Source organism: Mus caroli, chromosome 16, assembly GCF_900094665.2.
Source record: "Mus caroli chromosome 16, CAROLI_EIJ_v1.1, whole genome shotgun sequence".
In the NCBI taxonomy this organism is placed as follows: domain Eukaryota; kingdom Metazoa; phylum Chordata; class Mammalia; order Rodentia; family Muridae; genus Mus; species Mus caroli.
In genome coordinates this window covers 91,759,283-91,772,810 of record NC_034585.1, presented here as the reverse complement: position 1 = coordinate 91,772,810, position 13,528 = coordinate 91,759,283, and the positions used below count along the sequence as shown (strand labels likewise).

General features: G+C 46.9%; 1 protein-coding gene across 2 annotated transcripts in view; it reads left to right on the top strand.

Moving 5' to 3' along the window:
* Positions 1 to 8,144: 8,144 nt before the first annotated feature.
* Dscam (DS cell adhesion molecule) overlaps positions 8,145 to 13,528 on the top strand; it is a 577,624-nt gene continuing 572,240 nt past the window's right edge. The window contains exon 1 of one of the 2 annotated variants that reach the window (XM_021184771.2): positions 8,145 to 8,814. In XM_021184771.2, coding sequence (XP_021040430.1) covers positions 8,772 to 8,814 — 43 coding nt within the window. In that variant the 5' untranslated portion in view covers positions 8,145 to 8,771. The remainder of the gene's footprint in view (positions 8,815 to 13,528) is intronic. The other variant, XM_029470764.1, reaches the window with a different exon arrangement.

The window sequence follows — 13,528 nt, the reverse complement described above, 5'->3', positions numbered from 1 at the left end:
TGTTCATTTACTCCTGAGAGTGGGGCCATCCACTGGGTCATAGTTGACCTATTGGGGGCAAAGAGAACTTACTTTCCCTCCCCCCAGGAGCCATCAACTGTCCACAGATTTCCAGTCAAGGGTTGGGGCTTGTGAACCACTCCGTTCTTTCCAATGTAGAATGATAACTGGCTTGATCCTGTGAGGGTCTTGTGAAGGTATCCACAGCTGCTGTGAGTTCACGAGTGCTGTCATTCAGTCTGGACCCCAAGATAAGTTTCATGTTGGTTCTTCCAAACTTCTGGCTCTTAAAATCTTTTTAATACCCTCTTCTTGCAATGGTTCCTGCCCCTTCCCAGGAAGAATAATATAAATGACCATTTGTGGTTGAGCCCTCCATAGAGACTTTGCCTAGTTGTGAGCTTCTGCATTAGCTACACCGTCCTGATAGTTGATACTATGACCACTTAGCATAATAATAGTAGTATCTTCATCTATGAGGCCAGTGAGCTCCCAAACACGAGTTCTTGGCCAGATTTACAGCACCAGGCATGTGTTTCTACCACATTCACTTAAATCTAAAGGCCTTAAATGCACTTAAAAAGAACTTGGTTACTCCCAAAACATTCATGTCACTATTGTGACCCTGGGTGTGTCTTTCCATGTCTGTCACTTTGGTTCACAGGGTTCACAGCTGAGAAAGACTATTAATACCTTTTTCTCTTAGCATCCTGCACACCAACCAGTAGTATAAAAGCTAGCCAGTAGGAACTACTCCTATACTAGTGATAACAGAGATTTTAAGATGTCTTACAAATATTTAGAACTTCTGCTTAAAACTTAAGTTGTAATAAAATTTCACAGGCATCGATGTAAGGATGTCACTGCTGTGTTCTGCTCCCACCTCAACTGCCTTCACCATCTGGGGGATCTCTGCCCTCAGTTACTATAATTTGACTCTTTAGTAAGGGTCAATCAGAGCCGTTGGGCAAGATAAGGACATGTGCTTTGAACCTAGCCTTCCTCTTTCTCTCCCTCATTTGCTTCTGTCAGCTCTCCTTATATCCTGTGTTATTTCTCTACTATCTCAATATCCCTTCCAGTCTCTGAACCAGCCTCATCATTGAAGGACTTTTCCAGTTAAGGTCAGTAAACAAGAACCATTTCCTATAACCATGTACTCTGACTTTGAGGGCTATTTCTGTGGGGCTTTGACTCAATGCCTCTGGCATCATGTGATGTATCCCTCCCAGGGGAGTGGAGAAGCCAGAGTGATGGAGGATTATGTTGGTTATTTTCTTAGAGGTCAACTTTCCTGGGCCATGAGGTGCCCAGGTAGGTGAAGACATTTCCAGAAGGCATTAGCAGTTTGAATTTATGGGCTGAGTGGAACAGATGGTTTTCTTCAGTGTGATGAGCTCTCTAATGCACTGAGGTATGAAAGAAACAGAAAGGCAGAGGAAGGTTCAATCCACTTTCTGCTTGGTAACTTGAACTGGGAGAGTTCTCTATCTGTCTATGCACTGAAAATATTTCTTGGGTCTTCAGCCTTCAGAGGACAGGATGCAAGACTTCCAGGATCATGAAAGCCAGCACCCTATAACGAATCTCCCCCTTTCTCTGCCCTCCCCTACAGCCTATTTGTATCTTGATAGATATGTTATATCATAGGATCCATATATCTTTCTGGATGTTTTGGTGGAGAACCTCCTTCAACAGAATCACACCCCGTCCTGGGGCTTTTGTAAGGAGGTTCAGTAGCATGGGGAATTGAAGGCAGTGTGAGTCTACCAGGCTGTTCCAGGCTCTTGGGAGGATGGGTGACAGAAATGGATGGTGACAAACCCTGTGGGACAATGGGAATGTGAGCCTGCAGCTGTGGAAGAAGTTAGCTGTGTCCTCTCCTTACAGATGCTGCATTCCACAAAAGGATGAGGCAAGTCAGCAGTGGAGGCAAGAGTGTCCTGGATCTCTGGTCTACCATGTGCACTAAGGCAGTATCCTTCTGTCGTGGCACACAAACCTGGCCATGTTCCATAAAACACTTTAATTTTGACTTTTATTGCCATTTAGTTTAATTTCAGACATTTTAATCAGTGAAAAAAATCTTTAAAAATCCAAATTAATAGACAAGAAATGATACACTACTACAGAGACAACAGTTTGTGGGCATAGAAGTGAGCTGTGTCACACACACACAGCTTCTTGCTTAATGAATCCTTTCTTTATATATTTAATCATTTTCTCCCTTTCTTTTCTCCTACTTACCTACTTCAGCCATTCAGGTTTTATATATGTATATATACATATATAGTTTTTTTCAGTGTGCAACATTTTTACCCATTATAAGCTCTCTTCTTCTTTCTGTATGTTGAGAGAAAGAGAGAGAGAGAAAAATGAACGAGAAGGAACAGGATTTTGTTTTTAAAAATGAGACATTATACACTCCTTATCTTTCTTTTCTTAAATATGGTTAAAAAACCCTTCCTCTGTTCCATTCCTCCTCTCCCTCCTTCTTTTCTTTCTTCCTTCTTTTCCTCCCTCCTTCTTTCCCTCCTTCTCTTGTTTCCTCTCTTCATCCCTCCCTCCTTCCCTTCCTCCCCCTCTATCCTTCCATCCCTCCTTCCATCCCTCATTCTCTCCATCTTTCCCTCCCTCCTCCTCTTGCTCCCTCTCTTCATCCCTCCTCCTCTTCATCCTCCCTCTTTTCATCCCTCCCTCCCTCCCCTTCCTCTGACTCTCTCTCCTTCCATCCCTCCTTCTCTCCCTCCTTTCTTCCCTCCCTCCTTCCATCCTTCCCATCATCTCTCCTCTCCCACTTCTCTTCATCCCTTCCTCTCACTTCCTCTACCCTTCCTCCCTCTTCCTTCTCTCTTCCTCCTTCCCTCCTTCCTTCCCTCCCTCCATCCTTCCTTTTCTCCCTCCCCCTCTTTCTCCTTCCCTCCCTCCTACTCTCCTCCTCTCCCTCTCTCCTTCCCTCCCTCCCTTCCTCCCTCCCTCCCTCCCTCTTCATTTTCTCTTTGTTTTTTTCTTAGCAAGCTTTACAAAAGAAAGCCAGCATTTCTATTCTAAACTGTAGCCCCCCCCCACACACACACACTCTCCAGAACAGTCTTTACTCTATTTTTGTCATTTAAATATTCTCTTGGCTTTTAAAAATGCTCATTTATTCATTTGTTGTGTTATGGAAGATTGAACCCAGAGCCTTGTGCATGCTAGGCAGGCAGGCCAGCACTAAGCTACATTGCCAGTCTTTGCTTAGCTTTTAAATTAAACATTTTTAAATGTGTCTGAAATGAGTATGGGCCCATCTGACCTGTCTTTTCCTTAAGCTGAGGTAGTGTGACTTGGAAGGAAACCTTAGGGCATTTTTCTTCCTTCTTTCCCAGCAACCTTTGTACCACGGTGGCCTTCCCAGCTTTCCTATTTATTTATTTATTTATTTATTTATTTATTTATTTATTTATTATTTATTTATTTATTTTTGTCTGACCATTCACTCTTTCCTCTGCCTTCCATTCTCACCTCAAGCTGTAGAACTTTACCAACCACAGATATGAGAGAACTGTGGCAGTAGTAACAATTCCTGTGCCTGTGTTTGCTGGCTACCTGCTGGCTATTCACAGACATCCCTCTTGATGGGCTTCAAGTCACTGACACATCCCAGTGGCTCTGTGTCACATTCTCTGGGGACAGTAGCTAAGCCATCTGAATAGGCGAACCAGAAAAGATACATGCCAGGGTCTGATTGCACAGTCTTGGTCACATTTGCTATGGCCAAGGCCCATGGCACACCTATCAGGACACAGGCCCCTCACTCACCCTTCTGAGTGCTTTGAAATCCCAATTCCTCTCTATCTAGAAGTGACGGTATGCCTGAATGAGTTCCTGTTCCACTCTTTTGTGTTGTTTACTTTTCTGTGCTGTAATATAATACTCTGACAAAATCAACTTAAGGAAAAGGGATGACTGGGAACAGAGAGAAAGAGGGGGGGTGGAGAGAGGCAGGAAGTAGGATGAAACTATAACCTCCCTCTCTCTCACACACACAGTGGCATACACCCACCCCCAGCAAAGTTCTACCCCCTGAGGTTTACCTAACCACCCCAAACAGCACTACCAACACCAAGTGCTCAGATCAAAGCCTGTGTGGGACATCTCTCATTCAAACCACCATGCCTCCTCTGCTATGTTTGACCAAGTGCATGAAATCATGCAGCCCAGTTGGGGCTGGGGACACAGGAGCCTCCCATTGACCCCTAGACTGCTTCCTCATTCTTCTGCCTTAAGTCCATCCTAGCTCTTCCCCAGATGTTGAGAGTCCAGAACGAAAGACATGTTTTTCTCTTCTCCATTCGATCTGGAAGACCAAGGGAGAAATACATCTATTAAGGACTCTGTGTAGAAGTGTGAGCAGGAAAATGTAAATCAAATCAATAAAAATTATGAAACATATAGCTCACAGACCTATGCCCCCAAGGATCTCTCTCCCCCCCCCCACACACATACACACACCACACAAACATATATGCACAATGTACCTACACATTTAACTGAATATGTCAATTTTAATGATATAGTCAATTTCAGGAAACTTTAATTATTATTCAAATTCTCCATTAAACTAGGAGATTTGAAGAGACTGACTTGGCTCTCTTCTTGGGTTCTTTACAAGGAGTTGAAGTGTATAGGAAATGCCAACCCTGTATGTATAGACTGATGAATTTACATGTGCATATAATCCTTATGTACTCCACATTCAGATAGAGGACAGCCCAGATGATCCAGAGGGTCCCTTGCACCCTTCCCAGCCTGTCCTACGCACCTCCAAACTCCTGGGAACCATTACACTGGCTGAGGTTAACAGACCCATCCCCATGTCCCTGTTGAGGATTCTGGCAGCCACGAGGAAGGAATAGGAGGGCTACTGCTACATCCTTGGCTGTCTCTGCTCTTTGTAGCTGAAGCTGGATATATGGCAGTGACTGGCTTCAATTTAAGCTGAACACACCCTTTAGACAAGACTCTTGTCCATGCTCATTGTAGGTGCAGCTGGGCCAGTCTCCTCCAGTCACCTCAGTAGTCATCTAAGATGAGAAGAATAGCCACCCTGACCCCATTTTCTATGACTAGAAACTGAGAATGAGAGAGGAAATCTGAGCTTGTACTTCTAGTTTGGGGTGTACCTGCTTGGGGCAGTGACTTCTGCTGTTACTTGTTGGTTTGAGGCAGTCTTTCTTTGTCATCCAGGCGACCCCAAACTTACCATCCCTCTGCCTCTGCCTTCCAAATCCTAAGGTCACAGGTTGTATCCCTAGGGCTGGATTTTAGAACACTCAGTGTAAATGAGGGCTGGTGTCTTCATGCATGCTTCAGGACATCTTCCCAGGCCTCTGACCCCTGCTTTAAGGCACCCAAGTCTTACAGTTAAACTGTGAACCTTTCTTGCCCATTAGTAGATAAAATCCTTCACAGTGCCTCACACACAACCTTATTTGGTAGTAGTGTCATCACAGGTTGCAGATGTAATTAGCTTAGATGTGGCACTTTCACTGTGAAATAAAACACTCTGCCCAAAAGCAACTTAAGGGAGGAAGGGGTTTATTTTAGCTTATACTTCCAGGTCAGTCCATCACTGAAGGGATTTGGGGAAGGGACTTGAAGGCAGAAACTCTGGAGGAACACAGCTTACTGGTTTATTCACAGGATTTTGCCAATCTTTCTTCACACCTAGCTTTCTTACACAACTCAGGGGCACCTGCCTAAGGATGGTGCTGCCCACAGTGGTCTGGGCCCTCCTACAGCAATTAACAATCATGGCACTGTCCATAAGCTCCTCTTTGGCAGGGCTCTGGGCTGGTCCTCTGTGAAGGTTAACCTCAATTGTCACCTGAGAGATGGGCACCTGGCAGTGCTGTGGAAGATCACCTTGATTAGGTTAAGATGGGAAGAAGGTATACTATGGGTGCCATCATTCCCTAGGCTAGGAACCCAGCTTGTATAAAAAGGAAGTGAGTTGAGTATAGTCACTCAGCACTCTCTACTTCTTGACTGCAGCAAGTGCAGTGTGATCTGCTTCTGTACTGTGACTTCCCTACAAGGTCAGACTCTGTTCCCTGAACTGTGAACTGAAATAAACCCTTTTCTCCCTTGAGTTTCTTTTTTTTTTTTTATCATAGCAAGACAGAAGTATGAAAAACAAAAAATATGAACACAACATCCCCCCCTCAACTCCCTTACACAATCTCCAGGTCTTGACCAGTCTCTATCATTATGGGTCTGTGACCTTCTGGCGGTTGTGTTCTTTTCAGTGGGTGGTCCACCATTCCTCTCTGTCCTTGATGGAGATCTGGATGTGAGTAACTGGATCATTTAGTGAGGCACCCAGAGTGGGGCTTGGCATTGACTGTCCTACTCCAGAGTGGCATCGTCATGCGTGTCCTACAAGCCATTCACGCCTCTGGCCCACAATGAACCAGGCACTGGGAACAGCTTTCCAGTGTGGATGTGTAATCACTTGGGTATCTCCTGATACCCTGGAACTGTAATCCCTAGGGAATGGGAAAGAGTTTTCCATTCCCCATCATGGCTATGCCCAGTACATGAGCCAGGCGGAAGACAGGGAAGTAAGGCAACAGATGTGGGCCACTTGTGTGGCCATAGGTTACTTTGTAACAGCTTGGCATCTGTGTGCAACTGTGCCCTTCCCAGCTATTCCCAACAGATTGAAACAGTAAACAGAGAGTGACAGACACCATGGAAGAGACAGAAAAGACTGCAAAGGAAAGGACAAATTTTCTACTAGGATATTTTAAATGGTGTATTTCCTTCTTTTTGCAAAAGGAGCTCTTTATTTTTACTTTATACCAGATCCCCAAATTTATATAGCTAGCCTAGCTATATAGAACCTTAGCCACCACTGGCCATGGTAACCAGGCACTAGGCCTAGGCTGCAGAACACCGCAACCATTATAGTTAGAAGTGCTGATGATTTCATTCTGTATGCCAGGGCAGGAACACTCATGAGACATACACGTATGCCTAGAACTGGTAAGTGGAGGTAGTGGTTTGACTCCAAGCTGTCTGCCTCAGCGTGGTCTTGAGTGCTTGGCTACCAAGCCCCAGCTGAGCCTTAAGATGGTTGGAGTACCTGAAGAATTGTGCCCTAAAAGAACAGGGACGCAGGGAGGGAAATCAGGCCCACTGCCTGCCAGGGAGCACAGCTTTGAGGAACAGGGAGTGAACAAACACCCTTTGCATGCAAAGGCAGAGGACACTGGGGTTCGTGTGTAGCTGGCAGAGCTGGAGGCGCAGCCTGAGTGGGCGGCAGCACGTGACCACCTACAGCTGCAGAGCAATGGCAGCCAGTGCGGCGTCAGGGCTCAGCTGACCCTTCCTAACACAGGGCCTGGCCATCTTGTGCCCAGCCCTGGTAAAGCACCATTTTATTTCTGCCTCAACATTTGCTTTTCTGGGCTATTCTGTGAGCCGTTTTAGGGGTGCCTAATCTGTAAGGGCACATGTAGTTCAGGCAGAAGATGCCTGATAATCTGCGAAACTATCTCCATTTCCCATGAAATGGTCCCCTCTTGCCTTCCCTCAAAGCTTTCCCAGTCCATAGTCCTGGCCGTGTGCATTCAGTGTTAGACTTTAAATCAGGGCACATTCTGACCCTGTGGGTCATTATTTTGTAAAGTGCCAGATACGGATATGTGCTTTGTGAAGGGCCTTTGTTGAAATAGTATCATTACTTCAAGATCTTTCTGGAGACCCATTTAGGCCATGGTCTGCTGTGCCAAGACAGGGGTTGCATGTTGGGACTCAGTACGCACTATCAGCTATTTTAATCAGTTTTTATACACCACTCAGAGATCAAAATTAGAATCGCTCATGTTTGCACCCTAGTATGTATTCAAGATAATTAAAAATCAGCCAGTGAAGTCAGAGAGCTCTTCCCAGGAGCCGCGAGGACTCCAAGGCAGCATTTCCCTCTAGGCAGATGGACTAGACTTTTCAGGGAGTCAATACGGACTCCGAATCCTGCTGCACATCGCATCAAAACTGCTAACGCCTCGCGGTCACCTCTGCCTAGCTGGCACCCTTCCGGAGTGGTCAGCCCCCGGCCGCATCTCATTAACAACCTGCAAGAACAGAGCTACACGAGATGGGCTGTGTGGGGACGCGTCTCTGAGCCTCTGAGCCTCTGAGCCCTGGGTCCCGCCGACTGCGTGATCCGCCGCACTCCTCTGCTGCTGCTTTAAGACTGCAGAGCGCCCCAGCGGCCAGAGCAGGGGAGGGGTCCCCGCTCGCCTCCGCGCGCGGCCCGCCGGGCTCAGGCAGGGAAGGGCAGCACAGGGGACCCGGCGCCCGAGGCCGCCGCAGCAGGATGAGCCTGGCCGCGCGCCTGCTGCCTGGCTGCGGAGGGTGAGGCCGGCGCCCGGGAGGCCGCCGCCTGGCCGCGCTGCGCATCGGGGGGCGCCCGGCATGAGCTCGCGCCCGCGGCTGCGGCTGTGCGCCCGCGCCTGGCTGCCCGCGGCCCGCTGAGCCGAGCCGAGCGCACGGCGCACCTGGGCTGTGTCCGCGGCGCGGGGCGCGGCGCCCGGGAGCAGGTGTGCGGGGGCGCAGCAAGCGGGGAGAGCGGCTGGGCGGCTGGGCGGCCCCCGGGCAGGTGGCGGGCGGCAAGCGGAGCCGGGCCGGGCGCGGCGGAGCGCAGCGCAGCGCGGGGGGCGAGGCCGGCGCGTGGCTCGCTCGCTGGCTCGCTGGCTCGCGGGAGGCCGGGCAGCAGCAGGGGCATGTGGATACTGGCTCTCTCCTTGTTCCAGAGCTTCGCGAATGGTGAGCCTTGCGGTCTGTGCTGATTCCTGTCTGGGAAGGGGCCCGGGGGATGGGTGCGGTGTAGGGGGTTGAATGCATGGGTGAAGTCTTTTCCCTTTCCTTTCCTATCCGGGTTGGAATGTTCGTGCATGCGTTTATTTATTTATTTAAAAAATATATTTGCATTGCTTTGGAGAGGTTAGGCGATACTGATAGGAGGCCGGGTAGGCATCGCTCTGCAATCCTTGGAAGCAGCCTACCTAGCTAGCTAGCCAAGTGCCAGCTCAAAGCCTAACTCCAGAGCTAGACAGCTACCTCATCAGAGCCAGGCAGGTTTGGGAAGAAGAGAGGGGAGATGATCATTGCCACTTTGAATATCATAACCAGAAAAGGACATGGCGTTAGGAGCGTAGGCAGGTGCAGGGGTCAATGAAGACAGTAACCCTCAGGTTCTGCACTCTTGAGCCTTAAAGCCTCCGCTTTAATTCTGCTACAGTTTATCCTTGAAGGCTGTGGGAAAGATGCGTCTGTCTGATTCCCCCTCGTCCCCTGGACACTACATGTTCCTCGCAGTAGTGTATGTAAAAATATGCACTGCTAGGCATTACATCATCTGTAATGTTGACAAAATTTTAAAAAAATCACCTGTATACTTATAAAAGTGAAATTGGTGAATGTTGTACATAGTGTTTCCCCCTCATGCGCAGCTCAGTATAGCCTATTGAGATGCTTTCTTCCTGATGTTTAGAATCTATCGCTTTTGATGGAGTCAGACCCAATTAGTAAGTGTGTCTGCACCTTAGGCTGCCTGTCACAGTGTAAATATGAACTTACATGTATGAATGGCTTTCTCTCCTGTGGCAAAGAGAGGGAACTGTCATCATTTGGTACCGCTTGGAAGCATCCAGGGCTTCAATACCCATCTTAAATGTGGAACATCTGCATAAAACGTATAACCTGCTGACAGTTAAAATTAAACCATTATGAGAGAGAGAGAGAGAGAGAGAGAGAGAGAGAGCAAGTGAGCGAGAGAGAATGTGAATATGAGAGAATGAATATATCTGGTCTTTACAAGAAAACAGGAGAGGGAGAACCCAAGGGGAGGCTGTTAAGATTTTTCTGGAAGATACCCAGGGACGCTGTAAGCACTGGCTGTATTTTCTTTGCAGACTTAGAGGACAGCTAACCCACAGCCAAAGGAAGGACATGATATTTCCCAGGCTTTTAAAAAAATGACTAAGGAAAGATGGAGCCAAATGAAGAAGGTGCCCCCAAATTCACACAAAACCTGTCTTTTGCTCTTTAATATAACCGAAAGCAAAGTGACAGTTTTCCCTCTTGAGATTTCCTCCCAGGGGGAAAAATTTCAACAAGTTCTGACAAGACACCCCCTCTCCCCAGAGGGCACTAACCCTGGCCTGCCTCCTCCAGGGGATTCACCTAGGGGGACATTTGTGCTTCTGAGGAAGCAATCAAGTCTTGAGAGCAGCCCCTGCTGCTTGCTGCTTTAATGGGAAAGCACAGAAAAGGCCCAGATGTTCACAGATGTGTTCCAAAGCCAATACACCTTGTCTTTCCTGTCAGGATGACATATCTGGACTCCTGGCAAAGGCCCGAGCTATTGAATGAAAGGAGATTTCCACTCTGGGGAGAAATAGGTAATTCAGGATGGTAAGCCAGGCTGTTCTGCTTGTCAGCCAACCAGCATCTATTTTTTTTTTTTCAGTGTGAGATATATATATGCTGAGCATGGTACAGAAGAAATTATGATAGTCTCTGATACAGAGATGCTATAAATGTCTATGATTTTTTAAATCAGCATTTCATAACTAAAAATTACTATATAAAGAATTTTGTGCAGTGTTCAAATGGAGTGAAATCAACCACATGGAAAATATATGCAAAGATTGTTCATGTGCACCTGGGTAAAGTCATGCAAGAATTATTTGCAAGACTTTTAACATCTGTTGAGAGAATCAGTTATTGTTGCAGTAAAATGCATAGGCAAGTTGATCTGACCCCATCAGCTGAAGGCCAGGGAGCCGCCTTATGTAAAAATGGCCCTTTCTCTATATGAGCAAGCATGTAAAAAAAGCCTGACTCCAGAGGTTTGGGCTTTTACATTGGTGTGTATGTGTGTGTGTGTGTGTGTGTGTGTGTGTGTGTGTGTGTGTGTGTGTGTGTAGATTTTTGGATTTTCCAAGGATGGTGTTTAAGACATACTATGCAAAATATATATATATATATATATATATATATATATATATATATATACATACATACACACACACACACATATATGAACCTGATTTAAAATGCTGCCTTTGGCCAGAATATATTTCAAAAATATGAAACTAAATACTACCTATCTAATATGAATGGAGTCTTTTTTAAATTTTTGGTCAGCAATTGCAATATTTTGGCCTATGTTCATTTTGAAAAAATACCCAAATGTGTGGTAAGAACCACACTGGTTGCTAGGCCTCAAACACTAAAATGCCCATTACAGCCATTTTTTCTTTTTCATCTGTAAAATATTATGCAATTGGATATTTGGGTAAGAAGCAGAAATGTCCAGTCTGTGTTTCAGACAGTCTGTCTTCGTCTGAACAGTAGAAAGCAAGTAATGAGGGGCATGTTTGCTTCTTAAAGCACCCTTGCTGGGCAGGCTGCAGAGAGTATTTGGGGCAAAGACCAGAAGCAAGAGAGCAGTGCCTGCATGGGTTAAAAGCTTGTGAGTGACCTCACCTGAGAAGGTGCAGGGAGCCTGTGAGGTAGCTGATGTTACCTCTGACACCCTGGGAATATTCACAGGACAGCTTTAGAGGCACACGTGTGTGCAGACACATGCGGCTGCCTGTGTACTCAGCATGCACACCCGGCTGCAGCAGTTCTCTGTACAGGGTCTCTTGATTTTTAACCCCAGTGAGTGCTTTCTAGTGTAACACTCCTGACAAAAGCAGAGATGGCCTCCTAATAGTCAGAATGGGGGACAGGTTGCAGGTTTATATCGTCTGTGTGATGGCTACATCCTGGCACTGCTCTACACACACCTTTGACATTGACTTTTCTTTGGCCATGAAATCTTGAGCTTCACTGCATTGTGCTCTCAGGCTCCCGGAGGCTCACTAGCTGTGGTAGAAGAGGGTGGAGTGATGGTGGAGAGATTATCAAGGACAAGCTGGGTGTGCAGCACCTTTGGGACTCTGCAGATCACATGATAGGACATTACAGGCCTGATACCCAGTATTTTATTCAGTCACAGAAGCAGTTTTTTTTTTTTTAATAAATACTGGTGCATCTTGAAGACTTTAAAGTAGTATTTTAAATTTTAGTTTCCACAGAAATATATCAGAAAAAAATTATCTCTCTCTTATATTTATAAAGAGGATGGAGATTATTTCTGATAATTTCAGAGTTCATCTAAAATTTCTAGGCTTTGCACAGAAGCTGCATGCCCCTATAAGATGCCTTCTGTAGGCAAACAAAATGCCAGGCAGACCTTTAATAAATGCCAGCGAATCTGCCTCCTCTCCTTCACTACCCTCCTTGCCACTTGGGTGTCACCAAAGGTTTCCTGCTGTCTGGGATACTCAGCAAGTCACAGGGTATATTCTGCACCATACATACAGTGTGTTACTGGGGGAGGGGGAATGCAATTTTTGCCTAAATAAATAAATAAAATCTTCCCATTTAAATCCCTGAGGCCTGAATGTCCACATAGCTGACAAAATATTTTATCATGGATGTGTCTGGAGTAAACAAGGAAGGGGGGCTAAGGCTCAGCAGGAGTCAGCTCAGTGCCATAGGAACTTGATGTCAAGGGGGAGGGGCTGTCTTAAGATCTATGAGCACTGTGGGAAATGGGAGTGTATGTATGTCTTTTGTTGTTTTAAAATAAAGTAATGGCTTTCCCCATTTCCTGTATTTACAAAGTCTTGATTATGAATGTGGTTAAGCATAATTAACATGGCAATAGGCTGGACATTGGGGGCGTTTTAGAATGAACCCTCCCATTTATCTGGCTTTTTAGTGAGGCTCACCTAAGCTAGGTAGGTGCCCTGGGGCTACCCAGGCATACGATGGGCATTTTCTTGGCCATGGCACTCAGGTGCATGCTGGACCTAGGTGGCAGGCACTGTGAGCCTGGGAGACACGGAGCTGCTGCTACCTGCATGTCAATTGTGTCCCCGCCATAGGACACTAGTGGGCGGCAAACCTCGCCAGACTCCTGCAGCAAGCTCTCAACAGAGCAGGCAAACCTCCGCCTCCGAGGACGCTCCACACACTTGTATAGGGCTTTCCTGAGACGCCGCCTCCCCAGTGTCCCTCAAGTTCATTGCGCCCAGACTCTATAGCTCTGGAGGTGGAGGTTTACATAGCGATTATGTACAGGGTTTGGCAGGTCAGAGATGGTCTGCAGCCTTTGTTTTCATTTATACAAAGAAGGACGCAGCTTGCAGCAATGTCTCCAATCCCGGAAGATGCACAGAGGGAAGGGTGGTGTCGGGAGCCCATAGTTCACAGAGAGGTGCTTTGGTTCCTCCCTTGCACACTGCCCAGAGAGCCCAGGGGTGGCGCGTGCATCTTGGAGGGGGCAGCTCCTTGCCTGATTGGCTGACCTTCCAATGTCATTCCAGGAGCCGCGGGGCCTCTCCTCTGCTGCTGGTGACAGGGGCTATGCTGGCTTGCTGCTTGTCCGCAGTCCGTCAATCTCCTGCAGCTGTGGCTGCAA